The following is a 22,736-nucleotide window of genomic DNA, read 5'->3' as shown; positions in this document are numbered from 1 at the left end:
GAGGCCAAAATGAAATTATTAGAGTCGTCCTTAGTACGCTTGCTTCGAAAATTTAAAGTGATATGCTTGAGTGTCTCATAACCATACGATCGAACCGAAAATCCTAATCTAACGGTGAGAACTTGATAAATGCCACGATCACGTGACTTTTCTACGTGTCACGTGCACACCTCGTTCGGGGTTTTATATAGATCTTCTTCTAGTCCTCCCGCCACTATCCCCAAAAATCAAAATAAAAGAAATCAAAATCTCCCACCATTTTTTCATTTCTACATTTCTAGGGTTTTCACTCTTTCGTCTGTCCCCCAATTTTGATTCTCAAAGAAACTATCCAAACCCTTTCAACTTCCAACTGTAAATTAGGTCAAATCGGCTAAATGATTCAAACCGGCGAAGGAGATCGTCAATCTTATGAAAGTGATCCATCGGTCCTTTTCCATGGAGTTCGTTTCGTTCTCCTCGGATTTGAACCAGAAGAAGAATCCAAGGTTAGATTTTTTTCATTTGCTTTTGATTTATTTTTGGTTTTGATGTTTATTATAACTGTGACTGATGAATTGATAATTGCTTTGAAGGTTCGATCTAAGCTTATTAATGGCGGTGGAGTTGATGTCTGCGAGTATCGTCCGAGTTGTACTCATGTTATTGTTGACAAAGTTGTTTTTGTGAGTTCTTTACTCTTTAGTTACTCTCAAATTGTCACCTTTGTTATGTTTTCATCACTTGAAATATAAATTGAAGTTTGGGTTTATGTCTTATAGAATAATTTTTTTTAGGGTTTTGATTGTGGTTTTTGTTGTTGTTCTGGTAGGATGATCCCCGTTGTGTTGCTGCTAGGAATGAAGGTAAATCAGTAGTTAATTCTATATGGGTTGATCACTGCTGTGATGCTGGGACTCCCGTAGACGAAAAATTGGTACATTTCGAACCCTCTCTCTCTCTCTCTCTCTGTGAGTGTTTCTAATAGATAAGATTATTATTCCATGATAGCTTGTGGGTGGTAGAATGATGGATCACGTGGGTTCCTTTTTGGATGTCGACTATGATAGTCATTACAAAGGCATTGATTAAATGATACATCAATACGATGTGATAAGCACGACAACCGAATTTAAACCTTAAAGAAACTACTGGCCTAATTGCCTAAAGCCCAACGAAACAAATGGCCTGAACCCTATCTAACTACTTTATTTATCCCAAGTTCAACAAACTTGAATTTGCACTTCCATGGGATCAAACCTAAGACCTTTGTATTGCGGATTAGATGCACTATCAACTGGGCTACCAGTTGTTGGCCCCTTTGGGGGTTCTAGTGGCGGATATGATCTGAGAAATGTTTCAATTTCCATAAGCAATTCAAAGTTATTGATTTTAGTATTTGATCATGGATGCATAGTTGGGTGTCTAATGCCTGGTAGCAGTTGTAGTTTCTCTGTGGTTGGAGGTTCAACTACTAGTGTTCTAGGGTTTAAGTGGTTGTGTTTATGTAGATAGAATTCTTTCATATTAACTTATTATGCAGTTTTTTAGTGGATTTAGCTTCTTGCTCCTTTTGTTCTATACGGCTTATATATTTAGCTATTGTTTTTCCTTTCTTTTCCCTTACACAGATCTTATATAGACCTGTAAAGGATTTGAATGGGATTCCAGGTGCCAGATCGTTTATTATCTGCTTGACTGGATATCAACGTCAAGATCGTGATGATATTATGGTAAAATATCTACTATCGTTATAGTTTTGCATGTAATATGTTCTATTTATGTTTGTGTACCACCACACAAGAGTTCAGTGCCAATTGAAAAATAATGATAATTAGCAGTGATACATTTTCTCCGTTCTGACATTTCCATTTTACTTCGCAGAGAATGGTAGGCTTGATGGGTGCACAGTTCTCCAAGCCCTTGGTTGCAAAGAAAGTCACTCATCTTATTTGTTACAAATTTGAGGGTAGGATTTCTCAAAACTAGGTTCTAAGTTGCACAATGTGTGTTAAACTCATGGTTTTGTGTCTGCTCATAAAACTGGAAATAGTTCACTACGTTGTAATGGTCCTCCAACATGTGGACATAAATTAATTGAACGACAAAAAATATTTTGATGGTTTTAGGAAGCACTTTCAAATGATTTGGCTGCTTACTTCTGTCTTGTGGTGATTAGACTTTCCCTGTTTGAATTTTTATAAAAGAAACCCGAGACATGAATCAGGGCAGCTTGCACTTGTTTTTTTTACAAACTATCTATAGTTTGCGTAGTCTATTTTTTTTCTCTCAGTAGTTTATTTGGTCCAGTGCTGAGAAATATAAGTCGGTGCCAATTTTCTTTTAAAATTTCTTGTTTGACTACATTTTGTCAAGTATAAATATTTTCAGTGATCTACGATTATGTTTGAAAGTACTAAGAAATGTTTTTTTGCTTTCATAGTCTTGAATCATTATATTAATGTGGGTAGTAACATCACCCAGGTTTGAAGTATGATCTTGCAAAAACAATGAAGATCAAGCTTGTCAATCATCGATGGTTGGAAAATTGGTATGTCTTGAAGTTCTTCCTCTAGCTTTCAAAAATATAATCGAGATTATTATCAAGACTTGGATGAAGTTTATGTTTCATGAACTGTTTTTCTGGTACAGCTTACGAGCATGGGAAGTCCTCCCAGAAAGCGACTATGACAAGAGGTAAGAGTCTTGACTGTGGTTGTATATCTTTAACAAATGCTTGTCTCCTATTGACTCACGTGTTTCTTAGTATTGATATTTTTTGCTTTATATCATGGAAGGTTGAAGTATGATATTTTCATGTAATATCTTCTCACTACTTTACTTTCTTGCATCAGTGGTCAGGAAATAGAGATGATGGAGGCTGAAGCTAAGGATTCAGAAGACGAAATGGAAAAGTGTACAGACACAAAACAGATAGGGCATGGAAGTGTTCCCGAGGGTTCATCATCTAAACAACAAATTGCAAATAGTACTCTGATTTCGAAGGGTATTAACTTGACTGTACCAGCAGGGGTAAGGTCCGAGAACCCCCAACATGCATCCACGGTTGAAGGTTTGTTATACACAACGCATGACGTTGCTCAAGAAGACATTAGGATATTAAATAATACTGGAAAGGATGTAGGATCTGCTAAAAGTCCAGATACATTTGATGTAACTAAGAGGGGACGGAGTGAGTTCGGTTGTGAGGGAAGTGGTACATATTGTGAAGATCGTGGTGCATATGATAAAACCCCTAGTTCTCTAACTGGTAAAAGGCCAATTAACTCTGATGCAGCAACCTTGGATAATCTAAATTATTCAAGGAAAATGCCGAAGAATTCTCCTGTTTCAATGGTCTCTGTAGAACATGCATGTCATTCGCGTAGCTCTCTTCAAGGAAATTTAGAAGAGTACAAGTTCAAAGATGATGTTGCCAATGGGCAACTAAAATTTAATGAAACCAAGGATTATGCGGAATTTGACAAGATTAAAGATCAGATGAACATCTCACAATTGCATCAGGCTGAGGCAGAAGGTAGTATGTTGCCTCAGAAGAGAAAACTGGCTCTTTCTGATACTTGCTCTGGAGCTGCAAAGCAAGCGAAATCTGATTTACCAACAACTTGTACAACAGGAACTACAATAGGAGGTGCTAAACCCGAAAGAGAGGTTACTAATACAACTAAGAAGAAATTGAGTCATGACCTGAGCAACGATAGCCATCTAAAGGATGCTCTTGATAATCCATCTGCCACTCCAAAAGCAAAGGTGGTTTCAAATGCTGGTGTTGGGTCCTCGAAGAAAGACAACCTTGATCCCAGAACTAGTCCCACAGGAAGTATACTAGCCAGTGCAATATCGAAAGAAAATGTGAATATTGTATCAGATATTAAGCATGGCCCTACCCTTAGCAACAGTAGTCCGCAAGCGGACGCTGTTGTGAATTCTGGAGGGAATCGATCTGCTAAATCGTCAAAATCTAAGTCATCAAGTAAAAAATCACTGAAATGTGGTTTACCTGTTTCCAGAACAATGTTTTCTGATAATATTAAATCTCTTCAAGAGATTAAGGTACCTGATTTGGAGAAAGAAACGACTCCTGAACCACCTGTTGGGGAACTGAAGGATGTTGCTGCTGCTACTGATTCTGGAGATGTTGGGACTAGTACCGCGACAGATTTTGATGGCAAGGCCATGGTACCTGAATCACGAACGCCTGAGGTTGATAACTCTGGAAGTACTGTAAACTTGAACATACGCAGAGGGAAGAGTGCGGTGTCTTTGGCATCCGGAACCAAGAAGGCTCTAGCAAACCGAAGTTTGGGCTCTAGATCTAAGCTTGTTAAAGGTGGCAGGAATGCATGCAAAGATTCTCAAAACATGGATCAGACAATCACCCCAGACGAAGCTACCTTTCACTTCGAAGAAATAAAAAGTGGGGCCGAAAAGATCTTGACTAAGCAGCCAGATATGGTTGGACCTAATCTTGAAGTCCATGAGGATATTCAGCAAAAGACTATTGGGCTTCCTCGTTCTGGGAACATGGACGGAGCTGTAGATGATGAGACTGAAGCTCCAAAGAAAGATGATTCTGGAATGATGTTTACTGAGAGGATGGTCGTGCCATCTCCTAAAGCAGATATGCACACTGGAAAAAAATCACAAGGATTGCAGTATTCACCAGGTGAAATAAAGAAAGGTAATACAGGTGTAGATGAAGAGGCAGATGTTTCACATAAAGATAGACTAGTTCGCAAAAAAACTGGAAAATCGACTTCTAAAGCTAATCGAGTGGTGGAAATGGTTGAAGAAGTTCAGGCTAGTGGGGCGATAGAAGTAGAGATATCTGTGAAAGACAAACGAGGGGATCTTGATGACAGGGATAGTGGTGAGAAGGTGGTCATGGAGAAGACCAAAGAAGTGGTAGATCCTAAAAATAAACTGAAGAAGAAGACTGACTCTGTGGAGAAGACAGAGAATCCTTTGGGTATTCAGGAGACAGAGGCAGCCAAAAGTGTAGTTCCTAGTGTGCCTTCAGTTAAATATTTTAGGAAAAAAGTTGTTAGTAAACCCAGTAGAAAGTCGACGCACACTAGCAAAACAGTATGTGAAACTGGTCCAGTCAGTGGAGGAAATAAACAGGCACCCGAAACTGGAGAAACTAGTGTATCTGCAGCAAAAGAAGTAAATATATCTCATGAAAAGAAAGCTATCGACCTTGAGAGTAATAAGAAGGCGAAGATGGTTGACGAGAAAGGAAAGGTAAATTCAGCATCTAAAATTAAGGATAAAATTGCAGAAAACCAAGTGGAGGCAGTAGTTAAGGGGAACAAGTCACGGAAAAAAGGATGTTCCAATGTGAATGCGGATAGCCATGCAAAGGAAAATGTGGCTCCTAAATCTAATATTACGACACCAATTCAGACTAAGATTATTCCGAGAACCAATTCGGATAGAACTCAGGAAGCTGAGGTTTTAAATTATGTAAAACCTCAGCCGGTTTGGTTTATACTCAGTGGACACCGTCTTCAGAGAAAGGAGTTTCAGCAGGTCATAAGACGTTTAAAAGGAAGATTTTGCAGAGACTCTCACAATTGGTCATACCAAGCTACCCACTTTATTGTCCCCGATCCAGTTCGGAGAACGGAAAAATTCTTTGCTGCTGCAGCATCAGGAAGGTAAGGTTCCAAAGGCATTATCATATTTCCTACTCAACAAGAATTACAAACTTTGTTTTTATCCAAAAGCTCTTGCTCGGGGAATGGACCTAAACCAAGTGACTTGCAGTCTCTGATACAGCTCTTCAAGTGCCAGAATTGGTTATTGCAATATCCGAACCTAAAAGCTCGACACGCCCACATGCTTAGCCTTAGCTTTAGTTTATGTTATGTAACTACTCTTTACTCTAGCTCGATATCTGACAATTGATATCGGTTCTTTCATTTGAGTGCAGGTGGATTCTCAAAACCGATTACTTAAGTGCTTCTAATCAGGCAGGAAAGTTCTTGGAGGAAGAGCCTTATGAGTGGTTCAAAAGTGGCCTCAGTGAAGATGGTGCAATTAGCTTAGAGGCTCCAAGAAAGTGGCGCCTCTTAAGGGAAAAGACAGGACATGGTGCTTTTTATGGAATGCGTATTATCATATGTGGAGAATGCATCGCCCCGCCTCTGGTACTTCCATGAATCCCTTTCTGTGTTTGAAACATGCTCAACTTCCTCATCTAACCACATGATTCAGCAGCAGATTCGTATTGTATTTGATCTCTGTTTAATTGTTGGTCTTCCTGAGTTTCTTGGTTTATGTCTTCGTCATGCTTCTTGTTCATTTTATTGTTTAGTTCTCGGTTTCCTTGTGTTTGTCGATATACATTTTCATCATGCTTCTTGGTTTAATTCTTCTTGCTTTCTAATATCTTTACTCATTTTCATCATTTAGGATACTCTGAAACGGGTTGTGAAGGCAGGCGATGGAACAATTCTAGCAACTTCACCTCCATACACGAAGTTTCTCAAGTCTGGAGTGGATTTTGCCATTATCTCCCCCGGTATGCCGCGTGTCGATTTATGGGTTCAAGAGTTCCTAAGAAACGAAATTCCATGTGTAATGTCGGATTACTTGGTCGAATATGTCTGCAAACCAGGATACTCCCTTGAGAGGCATGTTCTGTATAATACTCACGCATGGGCAGAGAAGTCATTGGCTAACCTCTTAAGCAAGTCTACTGAGATTATCGAACCCACGACACCATCAGACTGTTCCGACTGTACGGATATTTCGTGTCAAGTATGTGGATCTCGAGAAAGAGGAGAGGTAATGCTGATTTGTGGTGATGAGAGTGGTTCTGTGGGGTGTGGAATCGGTACCCATATCGATTGTTGTGATCCTCCACTTGAAGCTGTTCCAAATGAAGATTGGTTTTGTCCAAAATGTAGTAAAAGTGAAAACAGTAGCAATCCTTCAAACCCTACCAAGAAGAAGAAGAAGAAAGAGTCCCGTTCGAAGGGTACAAAGTAAATCTGGTGATTTTGAGTAAAATATGAATTTATGGGATTAGATTGCAATTAGTCCCATCTCTGTATATTCGTCTTGTTTATTTGTTTAACCCCAAAAATGTTTTTTATGGTTTAAGATCGATTAAAACTTTCTTCTTGGATGTGTGAAAGGTGAAATGTTAGCTGGTAAATGGTGTTTGCCCTTGTTAATAATCATGTAAAGGACTCAGTTGAAGAATTTAGCCTCTTTGAGTTTTGTCGAAAAAAATTGATTTTGCGATGAGTTATATTGTGAAATTACATGATTAAATGAGTGTAATGGATCATTAATCATCTTACATGAAACAAAGATGAAATAGGTTTGTCTACACTGATTTATACTCTTAATAACACGAATCAATAAATGATTGATTTCCAGTCTACTAAATATTTGATTTTGTGAACTTGATTTTTCAGAATGGGTGTCCTATCAGTGTATTGAGACACCATACGTAAGTCAATTCACAACCAGCTACAGCATTAATCAATATTCAGCTTCCGTACTCGATCTGACTACAACAATTAATTTTTTGCTTCTCCAAGTGACAAGATCATCCCCAACAAAAGTGCAATAGCCTGATGCCCCGATGTAGATCGTATATGAGAAACTGACTCATCCTAATATGCTCGCATCAGAATAGACGGAAATACAAAAGTGGCCAAGAGGACGATAGAGAGTCTGTAGCTTGAGTAGATTTGAGTATACGACGAACAAACTCCGTGTGAGACCCTCGAGGAGGCGAGGAGCACGCATGAACCGACTAACCACTTCTACCCCATAAGACATCAGGACACTTTTGGACCCAATCTCTGAAATGGGCTAAGGGTCCAATCTCTTGTCCATATACCCAAGCCCCATTAAGTAAACATGCCATAACCCTCAGCCAAAAGAGAGAGAGAGATAGAGTCAGTCAGTCAAGCTCATCTAATTTTCAAAGAAATCTAGTGGATAGAATCTATCTATCAATAATAATCAAATCCATCAATCAATCTATTCAAATCCCATCAAGCAGGAACTGACAACCCACTGAGAAGTCACCTTTGAAAAATCTGATTTACTTTTTTTACATCTTTTAATTTATCATCAGTTCTTCTCACTCACTTGGCTCTGATTGCCATTTTTCAGTCCCACCAATTATCTTTCTTTCTATCTATCTAAAGAAAACAGAGAAAGAGCAGCAGACAGATATAAGACAAACTTCCTATTTCTCCTTTTCCTCTGTTACACAGCCATGTGCCAACCTGGACCTCTGTTTCTCCCCCCCCCCCCCCCAGAGGGGCTAAAAGCGCCTGCAAAATTGCTCTTCCGGCTCAGTATGGTTCTGCAAAAGGCGCCGGCTGCTCCCTGTATCATTTTTCTATCTTTATCTTCCTCCCGACTAAAAACCTCCAAATCTTCTTCCCATACAGTGAATAACAGCTAAAGGGTTCATTCGATCCCCTTGCTTGCTTATGATTTTTCAAACTTGTTTTCGACTTAGGGTGTTATGTATGATACCTTTGGATTAACCAGTATGATACCTTCAGATTAAGACTTTCGAGATAATTTCTGAGCATGCTTTCGACTAATAAGGGTAAAAGAAGTATTCAAGTCAAATATTCTTTTTACCCAAGAAGTTCAAAGGAAATATTCTCATATATATCTCCAAGATATGAATATATTAGAGGCTTTGTTTTGCTTTGTCTCTTGAATTGGTCTAGGGTGCCTAAAACTGTACATAGTTAAAGTGTATTGACTTCACTCAATCTACTCTATGGGACGTGAAGAGCAATTATTGAAGGCGCCTTTAGCCGCTCTCTCTCTCTCTCTCTCCACTCTCTTCCACACCCTCTCTCTCTCTCTCTACCTTCTCTCTCTAAACCAATCTAATAATAGAGAACCCAAGTTGCAAAATTGAAATCCCTTCTTGTGAGTCTAATAAGTTAATGAATTATCTTACTGACCCTCTATGAAGATATTTAATTAAGACTCCAAACGGTATTGTCTAAATAAACTAGTAATAGTAAAAAGAAATTGAACTTCATTTGAAAATCTAATCCAATCACATCCTCTTCTTCTTCTTCTCTGTTTTGTTTGTATTTTTAATGAGACCTCAACTCATCCACTTTCTTTCTCTCTCTAAAATTACTTGTTTATTATTAAGGATTTACAGAGAGTGAAGAGGATGATTCCCTGTAGCAGCCATGACAATTTTGACATCATCAATTCATCATCATCTCTCTGGCCACGACCTCTCCTCTTATTTATTTATTTTTCCAACATTCAGACAATCACATGCCCACCCTCACCTCACTCCCCTCATTTTTCCAACTATCAACATTCTAGATTTAGGATCCAATATCAACATTCTTATAGTATCATAAAATAGATAAGTTGATTGTGTCCTCATCAAACTTAAAACTAAAACAACCCCCTAGATGAACTAGATATTTTATTTTCAGGCCCCCCCATCACATTCGAACCTCATACATGTTTTTGTAAAGACGTCGACCACGTGGTGGGACTTGTCACCTGTGACTCTACCTTTAATACAATTTTCTCGTATAGATAATCCTCAGATAATCTAATAATTAACGGGTAAATGTGGAACAATATGTAGTACATTTTTAATTTTTATTTTACTTTACAGATGGGCGGGCGTCAATGTGCCCGTATTGCACTTGAATTTATTTATTCATTCATTTTTATAAACTAAAGTAATATAGTTGGCCGGTGATAGTACTCTATGACGGCGTGACTAGATACTTCAAAGGTACATGTTCTTCTTTAAAAAAATTATTAATGAAAACATCGAAATTTAAAAGTATTTTAATAATATTTTTAGAGACTATAGAGAGAGAAAGAGAAAGAGAATGAGGGAATAATCATATTGACATTTCTATGTTTGTGCTTTTTATCGCTTAAAAACTATACGAGGAACCATTTGCATTTATGTTTATATCTTTATCATCACTCATTCACTTTAGACAACCCGCTTTCAATTTGTTGAGATATCTCAACTCAACCACTGTATATTATCCAAACAATTTGGTCATATTTTGTCGAAATAAACAACACATGACATGGATATATACTACCTATAGTCGGAATGGGGTGCTTGTGTTTTCTTGATTATGAGTGGTAAAGATAGCTAGTAGTTGAATTAATGATAGACCTTGTCTTTTTGGTGAAGAACAAATGAGCTTGTCAACCATATGAAATTTCATCTGTCTCGTGGCCTAGGTCTATCTTGGATCATAGTGAGATAGAAAGTGATAGGAGTGGGGAAGTGTGAGAGAGAACCAATCAATGACTTTCCAACCCTAAAATTTCTTCCCCTTCACACTCTGACCTGTCTCTTGTTTGGACTTTGGACCTTAAAACTATGCAAATTCACATACACCAAATATCTCTATATTGACAAAGATACATGAATTTAGTGGTGTTCATGGGGCCAGTTCGGCCCAAGTTGATTCTAGGATCGATCTGGTCCGTACAAGTCGGATTTGTACAGAAGAATGGCCAGATGTTTTATTCTGGCAAGAGAAGGGCCACATTACCAAGGTTTTATCCCAGTCCGGGACCGAATTTTATTATGAACCCGACGGACTAGGTCCGGCCGGTCTCAACGGCCAGATTTTGAATTATATGAAAAAGCACAAAGAACCTGGGTTGTAAGTGCATAAATAACTGGGCCTTTGTGGTAAGCTCATAAAGTCTTTTGCGAAAAGAAAACTCCATAAGTGTTGAGCTCGAGTCTGATTGCCAAAGATAGAGATAATATCGATAGCAAGTGAGGCTTGGGTAGTGAGTCACATTACAAGTCCACAATGATCAACTATAATATTGTTAGCCATGGGTGTAAATTTTGATATTTCAATTTTTTTTTTGATGAGAGAAGAATTTCAAATCTTAATAAGTATATAAATGAAAAACATAAAAATATACTGTAATAAAATGTATAATTAGAGTCACATGTAACCCACCGGCCAGTTGTGAAGATTCAAGACAAAATGCCTCAAAACATGAAAGTAATCTTAAAATACACACATTTATAAACCACATAAGATCTGTGGAAGTTGGTAGGGAATTCAACTAAAAAAAACTTTCAATTCCTTAAAAAGATTTTGGTGGAATCATTCAATACACAAGTTAGTTGTGATCTCTCTCTCCTTAATTATCAAGGTTTATTCAAAAATATGCTTTGACAGAACAATAAAAACCAATCGGAAGTGTTGTACTGTATTTAATATATAAAAATAGCATCGGATTCCTTACCGTTAGATATTCTTGATTTGAATTATACAATGTTGTTTAATAATTGTTTCTTAATGGGTCGTTAATGGTTCATTTGTTTAATTGATGATTTAAGTTTCTCCAACTCGTAAGCAATCAAAACTTAATTTACACAAAAATAAAAGGGAGATCATATAAGCCATAGGGGTCTGTATTTGTTCAAAATATATTATCTTCGGCAGAAGTGGAGTACAAATGAGGCATTACCAATTAAAACGAATAGATATCAAATTTTCAGATCTCGTTAGAAAAACAACATGTTCGATTCGAACAACAAATGTATCTCAACATGTATATTTATAAAAATTAACTATGATTGTCAGACCAAGAACGACTAGCCAAGTGCCATCAACAACCATAATAATGGGCACCCAATTAGTGAGACATTGACCTGATAATCTAAGCCGTTTTCGCCTTTCTTCCCGCTACTCAATTGTTATTATCGCGAAAATATGTGCAAACTTTCGAGTTTTGTATCTACAAAAATCTAGGTAAGAGAATCTTAAAATTATGTACATTCTTCCTATAGGCAAGTAGGAATGACATTAATTACTAATCTAGTTGGAGATAAGGAGGAATTGCATTAAATAGAATCAGAGATGCTTATCCTAAAAAAAGCTCAAAAAATAAAGAGAGGGAGTATGAAAATTTTAAACTACATTCATTGATAGAAAATGAGTACAGATCTGTGCATATCCAGAGGAGAACCAAAAATAAGAAAGATCACAAAAATAGAACCACTAACTACCCACAAAACTAACTACATTGGTATGGTGGTTGTGGTGTAATTGTACTAGGACAGATAGATAGATAGATAGATATCTAGAGGGAGAAACTAGACTAATTAGAGAGATATAAACTAGATTTTTTTTTTTTATAGAACAAGAAAAATCAGGTTGACTCCAGATCAAAATCATATGTGGTTTGTTGTGGTCTGTGCTCACGACAATTTTGATCTACAGAATTACAATTCACCACAAACTACATAGGATTTCTGCCAAGAGTCTATCCAACTTTTCTTGTTTTTAACATTACTCAATAACACACAGAGAGAGAGAGAGAGAGAGAGAGAGAGAGAGAGAGTAGAAAAGGTGACAAAATTTCCCGGTGACAGTTTGTCTTTGTACAATATGAATCAGATTTTCCGGCCGGTTACAAAAAACTGATGACTACCCACAAATTTATTTCAATAATCAACAACTTAAAGCTTCATACTTAACCGGAATTGGTCTGCTAAAATTGACTTGAGATAACAAATTCCCAACAAGACCAATATCTCTGCAAAAAACCCCTTGGAACACAGCTGCAGCAGCAGCTGCTGCTGATTTCTTCTCCTGTTCTAGCTCAATATTGTCCAAATTGTGATTTGAATTACCCTTTGATGAAAGCACTGGTTTTTCGAAATCCCCATCAAAGTTTGGTTCAGGATGAACTTTTACTTGTTGAATTTTCGTACTAGATTGAACTGTTGTTGTTGGTGGTGGTTGTGGTGCTGCTGCTGCTGCTGCTGATAAAGCCTTTTGTCTTTGTTTTTCGATTGCTTCTTCTTCCATGATATTTGACATTATACTTGAATACCCTTTCTGTAATAATCTATATAGTAACAATGCTGACATTCTAGCTTGATCTTTAATCGAATCGAGATCACGATCAGCCACAAACTCGCATCTATCAACAAACATTGTGGATTTATCTGGTCTATGCTTCAATCCAAGTAGTAAATGAGCTCGTTCGAGTTCTGATCTTGAACAACCTCTTCTCAATCCAATCAATGCATAATAATCAACATTACCCATTTCTCCTAACCCAACCCTTTGTCTTAATTCTTGCATCTTTGTCGTTAATTCCTTGAGATTTCCTGGTATGTCTCTGTACCTAATATTGTGTCTTTTCCAATCTGGTCCTGGAAGTTTTCGATCTCGTAAAATTGAGTTATAAAGGAGTTTCAAGTGTTCAAGATCATGAAGACAATCGGGTAAACATCGAATTGATTCGAGAAGAGAAGCTCTTGTTGTTAAGGCTTGAATATTGGTTGGATCAAGAGCTAAAGTTCGATTACAATCAGCTATAGCTTCTGCAATTCGACCCGAAGCTTTATATGCCGATGCTCTATGAAGATAACATTCTGAGATGAACCCTTGTGGGGTTCCCCGTCGACCTTCAAGAATTTTTGAGAAATGGCGAATGGCTTCGGAGTATATACCAGCATCAAGAGCAGCATGGGCAGCTGTTTTTCGCCTTAGGAGAAGTTTAATATGACTTAAAAGATGAGAAATGCTTTCTGATTCTGATGGTGGTGGATTTGCTAAGTGATTGTTATTATCACTGCAAAGAGGGATATTTGTGAAGGTGAAACTGTCTTCAGCCCAACAAACACTTTCTTTTCGAAATGCCGCCGAAGCTAAGCGTTTTCCGGTTTGAAGAAGAACCATAGCATCTTCCATTAAACCTAAATGGCAACAAGCTTGACCTAAAACCAAGTACCTATATAGCATAGGGAGAGAGAGTTAACAACAAGCAAATTACAGCATCATAACATATTAGTAAAGAAAAATGTTAGGGAACACTAAAACTATGCAGACTCTGGACATAAATCTTAGGTCGCTTAATCTGCTTCCGAAGACTTTGATCCACTGAACTGCGAAGCGCATCAGTGCAAATTACACAGGATTTCTACCTCCGCCTAGTTTTTCGTGTTCTCTATCACTAGTCCTCCTCAGATACTAGGGCTGATACCATGTTAGAATTTACCCAAGGATCAAGACAATTGACATAGATTCTCAGCTATACTAATAGAATGCCTAATAATAAATTATACAATCCTCATTTTGGATGGGCAATTACCCAAAGTTCCTCAAAACTCTTTTGCCCTAATTCCATGAACTCAAAACATTCCAATGGAACCACAATTCACAACATTGAATGGAGTCTCTATAATCAAAATTGAAACATGGGCTAAAAATGTAATCTTTTTTAACTTTTTTTTTTGTTGTTGAAATTAGGGTTGATTGAGTAAGGGAAAAATTACCTCCATTGACCTTGTTTTTGGCAGTTTTTTGAAAGACCAGCCATGACTTTGTTCTTGAGATCAGAAACAGAGAAGCATTTAAAAGAAGGGTATTCTTGTGTATCTGATGAGTGATCAGATGAAGATGAGTTATCTGAGGAGAGAAGTTTGACTCTCTCTCTAGAAAGTGAAAGTTGTTGAGAAGAAGTAATTTCAGGAGATAGAGAAGATTGTTGTTCTGAAACCAATTTATAACTTGGAATATGTTCTTGAAGCATATCAGCTACTTCATTAAATCGACGAAGATAAAGAAGAGATCGAGCTTTCAATTCAAGAGCTGTTTCAAATCTAGGTGATAAAGCAAGTGCTGCATCAAGAAGATTGATCGCCGATGATATTTCCGATTGTTCTTGTGTTGCTATTAGGATTCTAGCATCTTTCACATATTTTTCAACAATCTGTTAGACAGAGAGAAAAAAAACAGAGTTTAGAGAAACACATTTTGATCATCACCCCACAGAGAAACTTAAAACAATTGAATGAAACCCATTTTGATTAAAGTAAAGAGGAAGAAAACCCATGAAGGAAAACCTTCATGGGTGATAGAGAGAGAGTAGTACATACCTTTCTGTTACTAAGCCACCAGTGTTTCTTCTCAGTACAAGAGAAAGAAGGAGAAGTAGCCATGGATTGAATACCCAATAACAGTTTGATCTCAAATCTTCATTAATTTCTAGAGAGAGAGAGAGAGAGAGAAGAGGAAACGAGAGAGAGAGAGAGAGAGTAGATGATAGAGAGGGGGAGAAGGAAAGAGTGGCTTTTAAACCAAGACTATTCAATGGTGGTGGTAAATAACACTGTTTTTTTTTCTAGAGAGAGAGAGAAAGAAAAATGCCAGCTTTGACTCTAGGAGTAGAGAGAGAAAAGTTTATTGATACATCAAATTGTTAGCTGGCAGTTTCTCTCTCTAGAAAAAAAAAACAAATACACCTCATCATCATCTCACACGCTACCCTCATCTCCAGGTCTCCTTCCCTCTTCCTGTACGACTCCATTACTAAAAAAAAAATATATTGAAATAGAAAATAAATATTTATTTAAGTTTATTCAATTTTAAATATAAAAATAATAATAATGATTATAGAGACTTACTTGGGTAAAACACACTTTTTACCTGCTATCACCTGTGTAATATCACGGGTCTATTGTTTTTTCCTCACACAAGAATTGGTTTCTTCCATTTCAATTTTTACCTTATTAATGGAGAATAAAATATTAGGCCATAGTACCAGCCTGGTTTTAAAGAAAGTGAAAGTAGTGGGTAAGAAATCTTTTTATCTACAAAATTCCCTCCTTGGAATGTGTTTCAATTTTGAGTTCTAAATCAAGAGTGAAAGAATTCTCTATTTCAATTTTCTAAATTTCCTATCAATTTTTATTGTTGAAAGTAATTGATTAAAATTTCTTTGCGTTCTACTTTTAATTTTAATGATGGTGTCTTAATCGCGGATAATTGGCGTTCCGTGTCAGCTATTTATGTATACCTAATTTGAAACATATGAATGACAATATCTATAATTCAAAGCGACCCATTCTAAGTAGTTAGGTCGTGTTAATGACTAATGTGATTTGATAATGTTTCCATATAATACAAACTTTATCATTATTAGTATTGTATCCATCTAATGGCGATGCCATTTAGCCACTCTTTCCCTTAAAAAGGAAAAAACAAATTAAACTTAGTGGGACAGGGATATTATAGTCATTATGTGAAATGTGGAGTTATAGGCAATAAACGGGAGTTATGGGACTAAAAAGTAATTCCTTCCAGTCTCGTAAACAACAAGAATCACACTTTTCCTTTTGAGTTGTGTTGAGTTTACTTTAATCTTAATTTTATTTATTTTTAGATCCAGATTTAAAAGAGGGACGGGCACATGTTAAGAGTCTGTTTGTCTTAAAAGCACCCCTCCCATCCTACCTGGATTGGGTCCCTCTCCATCTTCAAAATTACCCAACTTTCTTACCACGTCACCAGTTCATCTGATCTGTCACTCTTGACACGTGTTGTACATATTTGATGTCCATATCATTTGGCCAGCTCAACATTAGATGTTCATATAGACTCCAAAAATGAATGGTTAGATGTTGGTATTGTCAACCATCAAATAGGTCCCTTCTATTATTCCAAGCTTATGGCATACGAGAAAAGTAGGTGTCACTACTTGTCAATGAAGACAAGTAGACAATGGGACTTCATCCCATAAAATATTATGTACACAAATCACAAATGTTTTGTTATTGTATTTGATAATTAGAATGACTAATGATCCTTACATTTGAAAGTAAATATTAATACTAAGAGCTAGATAGCATTCCGTTTGTGTGAGATGTTCTCTTATTGTGTCACTGTCGAGGACCACCTCACTTTACAAAATCCAACACAGACGAAGCTAACCATCTCCAAAAAGAATTGAAGTTATGTCTGACTTCCTCGACTCTCTTACTATTCTTATAAATACTATTCACAAGTTTTATTTGTTACGTGGGATTTATACACAAAGAAATGATAGATATATTTCTTTGTCATTTTTTGGACCACATCCGTTAAACATGTCACATAATAGCTAATTTGGGAGAAAATAAGTGACCCTTGTGTTTATTATCTTGCCACGTGAACAGTCACGTCACATGGTCCATAAAATCATTCCTACGTTATACACGTTAACATACCAATTTAACCTAGAATAGGAAACTCTCATTATGGCTGCAATATTACAAAATGTTAGTGAAATTGTGATCACTCAGTTGTTCTTAATAGATTTCATTATCTGTTATAAGAAACTTTAAGTACAATTTTCATATTAAGTTTGTATTTTATCTTTTACATGAGGTTGTTGTCCAACTGTTATAATTTGAGGCGGGCACAATCACAAAAATTGGTCGTATTTAAATATAAACTAAAAGGAATATTATAAATACTCATTTAAAACTCGAAAATAGGGTTTTTCTTTTCTTTATTTTATGAAGCAAGAACCTAACAATTAGGCATCCCTTATAATTAGGGCATGTTAGGGTACCCTACAAGTAACATGCATGTTAGGATGTTCATGATGCAGTCCCAATAAAAGAGTGACATCATCTGTTCTGATTGTAAATGTGTTGGGCACTGAAAGAGACTCATTTTTTTATACCAAACTTAAACCCTTCAAATGGTCCCCCTACCCTCCCATAAGGTCCTTATCCAAATTGCAAAGGAAGAATTTAAGGGCATCAATCCCTTCTTCATAACCAAGAGCATCTTCTTATTAACATAATACTGTAGTAGATTAAGTTAATAATAGAAGTATTAGAGGATAATAGGAAGAAGAAGTTAAAAAAAACCCTAATTTTCCAAACATGTCTAACTCTAGGGAGCATAGGTTTTGATAACTCCTAAAGATTCTCTTTATCAGCTTCCTTGGAGATAAATTATCCCCTAATTAATCTTAATATATCAATAAGATTCCAGTCAAATTTGTTTAACTAGTTCACTACTAGTACGGGATCACTACGATCTTAGTACTGCATCTCACATAGGTAAGCTCGAGCATTCACCTACAATCTCGTGAGTGATGTAGGAATATCACAACAATTCTTCACCTTTGACTTTGATACCACTTGTAGCACCCAAACCTTCGCAGTAACGATAGTCTATGTTTTTCGCACCTCAAACATGTACGGTGTTTTATTTCTGGAGAAAGCTCCACAAGCCCCCTACCCCCGAAAAAGCCTCACTGTTTACTAAGTTTGATCTTTCACTAAAAACGGAAATAATATCGTTAACTTCTAAATATTGGGGCGTCACACTCTTGATTTGTATTTAAGCGTGTGGGAAGAAAATGAGAATCAGATTTTGACGAGTCAGATTTAATAGGAATGAATAATGTAAGAGACAAAGTTGTCATAATCTATCACAAATCCATCATCTTTCATAAATCATAATCAAAACCCATAAAAGTGAGATGTGAACAGGTCCAAAATTGTCATGGATTCCCCATTATTTGATGTTAAAGGTGTAGTCAGTGGTCCAATGCATTCATCATGCATCATATTTCTACACAATCTATCATCAGTTTAATCAGTGATGGCTCTCCCAGATTTTATCATACCACCAAGTAGTGAGTGCTTACTGAGTTGAATCAGTACCACCCCCTTTCCTTCAACTTAAAGAAGAGTATTTTTATTTATTTTGAGAGAGAATCTAACAAATCCCAACTCAGTTGAAATGTCAGACCCTTTAACAAAGTACAAATCACCACAAACAAACAATACCATCCTTACATTTTAGGTCAAAATTGAAGACCTCGACGAGAGGAACGCAATTGTGCTTAGACCTTCTGATTTTGACGAATTGAACTGATTCGAAAACAGGTTTTAATGATTTAAACAATTTGGCTCAAAATTGAAGAACTCGACCAGAGGAACGTAATTGAGCTTGTAGATCTTTTGACTTTGACGAATCAAACTGAGTTGAAATCGATTTTTAACCGACCGAACTATTCCAACATGGTTTGATTCCTATAATTTTAGTCTTTAGATAACAAGAGAAATCCAAATCTTCATTTGCTGCTTTGTTTGTTTACTCCATGGGCTCTGGGTGGCCTTTGAGTTATCACGCTTGGGAAGTAAGAGTTATATTACAATGGGTCAAAACCCGACTCTGAGAAGTTCTAAAGACACCCCTAGATCTTCTTCTTTTTTTCGCTGAAGATGTCTTTTCTCCTTAAAATTTCCACAAAATTTGAATTGGTACAAACACTGAAACACAAGCTCAACAAAAGTAAATAATACGAATAAATGAGTACTATTAATAAATTGGCTAAAATAAAATACTCGTATCAACAACCAACGTATTTTAACACATTTTTGGAATACTAATGAAGTAAGCAACCTGTAACAAGCATAAAAAATGGATACCATTGACGTAATCATTTCTATAGTAGATTCCTTTAAGATATCACTTAAGCGTTTACGTTTACGAAGGAGTCTAGCAGATCTAGTGCAACAATCATCATTATTGGTTTTATATAGAAAAGTATGTAAACGAAGTACATGATATATACTCATTAATCACATTTAAAAAATTTATACGAGTAGACGTTTTGTTTTTCTAAAATTAAAGAGATTTGTTTCAATAATTAGGAAAATATATTATTTTCACTAAACAATGTGTTTTTTTATCGAAATATTAGCTCTTTCTTTTAGAAAGTAAATTGAAACCCTAATAAATAAATAAAACATAAATATATCAAATCAATTGAAAAACAAGAAACTAAGCACCATACATTAATAATAACCCAAGTACTCAACCATGAAATTAAAACCAAACTAATAATAGTATTAAGAGAGAGTTGATCAAGAATTAATACTAGTCATAAATTTAAAGACGAGCGAGCCCCCTCAGAATTCAAGGGTAAGAATATGAGCTTCTGTATCGAAAGGAACACGTTGAGAAATACATTCTTCGTGCTCTTTTTCAAGTTGTTCAACTCGAGCTTTAGCAACAGATAATTGAGTCCTAATGATACTCAACTTTGTCTCAGTTTCCTTAGCACATCTTACTTCATTAAGGAGATCGTTATAAATCTTTTTCAACCAATTAATTTGAAACCCTAGACGATCCGAATCTTTAATAACGCAACCCCATTTTTCTTTTTGCTCTTTTGTGACATAACCTTTTGGATAGTAGAGCATTTCCTTAACAGTTTTTAAGAGTTCAACTGCTGCCTGGTTAACAGTGGAGTTAACCTCTAATAATGTAGAGAAGATAGGACCATGACGATCGACAATTGCTTGATATAGGGGTGCATGAATTGTTGGAATTCTGAAATCACCAATAGTTACAATATCACCAGTAGTTGTTTCATTTTTGTCGTCGGACGGCTTATCATCTTTTTTCTTTTTGAGTCGTTTCAACCGAACATCAGCTACCTGCAACTATTTTTCATACAAAAGTAATAATTATTAATGAAACATTACTAAGTATATATTAAGATTAATTATCACCCTATATAAATTATATATAATTACGAAGTGAGGGAAAATATCTTTTGTATGTACCTCACGATAATGACAAAGGACAATGTCATGATGTTTATGTTCCCTGTAACGAACAATAGTCCAACAGACATACACACAGACAGTCAATCAGATAGAACTCTAGTTAAACTAAAATTAGACAAGAGAATTACATACTTATTATTAATCCAAAAAGTCTTTCTCATAAAGTTGGGATTATCTTCACCGCCATATGCATTATATACAATTAGCAAAGGAGCTCCATTAATCTGATACAAAATTAATTTAAACATGTTAATTAGAACAAATATAAAGACCATAAATTAACTTATATACATGTATATGGTCTGATCTCACCATTATTTTGTTGTGAGATTCTTGTATATTCCCATTCGTTCTCTTCCTAAAGTTATAGCCATCGTTTCGAAATCTCGCTACCTTAGAACGGTCGAACAATAAAACTGTTCCAGCTATATATGTCCCAAATCAAGAAACCATAGACAAATATATATATATATATATTAGAACAAATACATCAATCGAAATATTATTACAAAAAGAAAAAATATAGTACTCCAATGAACTTTGATTATTAATTAATTGATTAGAAACGATAAGAAGTTGTTTATAGTTTAAAGAATACCTTTGGGGAGATTGACACATTTAGTCTCCACTGGAAAACAAGCTTCGCCATTACTTAGTATAGCATAAACTTCTTTTGGAGTCAACCACCTACTCGGCGCTTCTTCCTCTATCTTCGACATGTTCAGATCTATACATATTTTTGAAAAATAACCCTAGTTTAAATACTATATATATATACACGAAAAGAACGAATAATTCGTGCATGTATCATTAGTCGTTAAAGCGTGCAAACATTAATTATTGACTAGATGTACTTTCGTACGACTTATTTAAAAGTCAGTCAGAATCTTCGAATCCTAAACTAGGTTAAAACATATAGAAACGGTTACCCACAAATACGAGTCTATAGATAAACTGTTTTGTTTGATCTTGTGCTATCGTTACCTATTTTCTTTTGAACAATAAATAAAATTTGAATCTGATCACATCGAGAGTCACACATGATACTACCCAATCCCAATATCAGTGTTTGTGCAAGATTAATTAAGAGAGAACAAAGTGTTACCAAATATTTTACATCATCTCTCAAAATGATGCCCAAATCGGGATTAAGCCAGGATATCTTTCGGGCATACAATCATTTTCCTAAGAGGAAATCAACCTATATGGACGGACAATTATTGGTTGCTACAAAAATTGTCTCTTTAACGACAACAACATTCTAATCTTTAAAGTTGAAAAGACAATAAACCATTACAAATAATCTTCCTATCCGAGTGAAAAAGAATAACTAGTTGAAACCGAACAGAGAAATAATATTTTTCAATTGAGAAAAACAAAATTTATATGCTCCTACTAGTATAGTATAAATCAATTAAATCTCTTTTAAGATTACAAAAATCAAAATATTCTTAAAAGATTAATATATAAATTTGAAAAGAATGCTTCCCCTTGGCTTGGTGAAACAGTAAAATACAACAATACCACAACAACTCAAAAATGGATTAAGACTCTTGAAAGTTTCACCTTGGATGGTTGCAAAACCATGAATTTGAGATTCGGCAAGCTCCATTGTCTTCAATTTGTTTTACAGACACATTCTAAAATGCATAACAAGTAGTATTTAAATATAATGAGATATATGTCCACGTGGCAGGTGCATTTATATTTGTTATATAAGGCATATGAATATAATGCCAATTTTCTATCATAAAGATCAATTTCAACAAAACAAAATCATTCATTTAAAAAAAAAAACAAAACAAAATCATTAAGATCCCAACGTCTATCACAAAATTGAATGTTTTCCTATTTTAAATACAAATAATATGGGTTACAAATGGGTTAGAGATAGGTCCAAATATAACACTAAATTCACACATTGAGGGAATTCCCTATAATTAATTAAATTACATTTATGAGTATGGAAGTTGAATCTTGACTTTTTTAAAATATAACTAATTGATTAGGGTATTTTGAACCTAAATCTAAAATTTATTGGTTACCATTTTACTTTTTCTTTTTACATAATCTTTTTTGTATTTACACATTTACCTAGTAAATCATGTACATACATATACACACACACACATATATATATATAGATAGATATATCTTAAAACAATTAAATGGGGTGAGATTTAATATGCCAAATTTAGTTTGAGAAAATGTGAACAATTATACATCTACCAAGTGATGCTTAGTGGGCACTATACTATCAAATTCTGAGTGGATTATCCTTTAAATATAATTTTTTCCAAGGTATTGTATCAATTTCTTCTAGTATACCTATGTC

General features: G+C 35.6%; 3 protein-coding genes across 3 annotated transcripts; 1 reads left to right on the top strand and 2 right to left on the bottom strand.

Annotated features, from left to right (window-relative positions):
• Positions 1-83: 83 nt before the first annotated feature.
• Positions 84-7,046, top strand: LOC147554895 (transcription coactivator). Its single transcript, XM_086659919.1, has 10 exons — positions 84-488; positions 576-665; positions 812-916; positions 1,611-1,712; positions 1,864-1,948; positions 2,464-2,530; positions 2,632-2,676; positions 2,835-5,660; positions 5,936-6,152; positions 6,418-7,046. Exons 1-10 carry the CDS (start codon positions 378-380, stop codon positions 6,994-6,996), a joined length of 4,227 nt encoding a protein of 1,408 aa, XP_086516045.1. The 5' UTR covers positions 84-377; the 3' UTR covers positions 6,997-7,046.
• Positions 7,047-11,929: 4,883 nt separating this feature from the next.
• On the bottom strand, positions 11,930-15,057 carry LOC147554894 (Heat shock protein DnaJ with tetratricopeptide repeat-containing protein). The gene is made up of 3 exons (XM_086662005.1): positions 14,921-15,057; positions 14,318-14,754; positions 11,930-13,773 (listed from the first exon to the last, which is right to left on the bottom strand). The coding sequence occupies exons 1-3, from the start codon at positions 14,981-14,983 to the stop codon at positions 12,483-12,485; spliced, it is 1,791 nt and encodes a 596-aa protein (XP_086518131.1). The 5' UTR covers positions 14,984-15,057; the 3' UTR covers positions 11,930-12,482.
• A 4,503-nt stretch (positions 15,058-19,560) lies between these two features.
• LOC147554893 (uncharacterized) lies at positions 19,561-22,038 on the bottom strand. The gene is made up of 6 exons (XM_086663723.1): positions 21,968-22,038; positions 21,000-21,128; positions 20,714-20,826; positions 20,534-20,625; positions 20,399-20,441; positions 19,561-20,275 (listed from the first exon to the last, which is right to left on the bottom strand). The coding sequence occupies exons 1-6, from the start codon at positions 22,011-22,013 to the stop codon at positions 19,739-19,741; spliced, it is 960 nt and encodes a 319-aa protein (XP_086519849.1). The 5' UTR covers positions 22,014-22,038; the 3' UTR covers positions 19,561-19,738.
• Between the last annotated feature and the right edge of the window lie 698 nt (positions 22,039-22,736).

The sequence above is a fragment of the Eschscholzia californica genome, unplaced genomic scaffold, assembly GCF_041429995.1.
Source record: "Eschscholzia californica isolate CP2 unplaced genomic scaffold, dmEscCali1.0.p SCAF_2, whole genome shotgun sequence".
NCBI classification, from domain to species: Eukaryota; Viridiplantae; Streptophyta; class Magnoliopsida; order Ranunculales; family Papaveraceae; genus Eschscholzia; species Eschscholzia californica.
This window is presented reverse-complemented; position numbering and strand designations above follow the sequence as displayed.

Excerpts from the sequence above, each read along its gene's own strand:
- LOC147554895 (XM_086659919.1), top strand. The coding sequence starts at position 378 with ATGATTCAAACCGGCGAAGGAGATCGTCAATCTTATGAAAGTGATCCA. Across the intron at positions 666-811 it reads TTGTTGACAAAGTTGTTTTT|GATGATCCCCGTTGTGTTGC; the intron begins GTGAGTTCTTTA and ends TTGTTCTGGTAG. Across the intron at positions 6,153-6,417 it reads AATGCATCGCCCCGCCTCTG|GATACTCTGAAACGGGTTGT; the intron begins GTACTTCCATGA and ends TTCATCATTTAG.
- LOC147554894 (XM_086662005.1), bottom strand. The coding sequence starts at position 14,983 with ATGGCTACTTCTCCTTCTTTCTCTTGTACTGAGAAGAAACACTGGTGG. Across the intron at positions 14,755-14,920 it reads GGTGGCTTAGTAACAGAAAG|ATTGTTGAAAAATATGTGAA; the intron begins GTATGTACTACT and ends TCTGTCTAACAG. Across the intron at positions 13,774-14,317 it reads CAAAAACAAGGTCAATGGAG|GTACTTGGTTTTAGGTCAAG; the intron begins GTAATTTTTCCC and ends TATGCTATATAG.
- LOC147554893 (XM_086663723.1), bottom strand. The coding sequence starts at position 22,013 with ATGGAGCTTGCCGAATCTCAAATTCATGGTTTTGCAACCATCCAAG. Across the intron at positions 20,827-20,999 it reads ATGTGTCAATCTCCCCAAAG|CTGGAACAGTTTTATTGTTC; the intron begins GTATTCTTTAAA and ends GGACATATATAG. Across the intron at positions 20,276-20,398 it reads TCCTTTGTCATTATCGTGAG|TTGCAGGTAGCTGATGTTCG; the intron begins GTACATACAAAA and ends TATGAAAAATAG.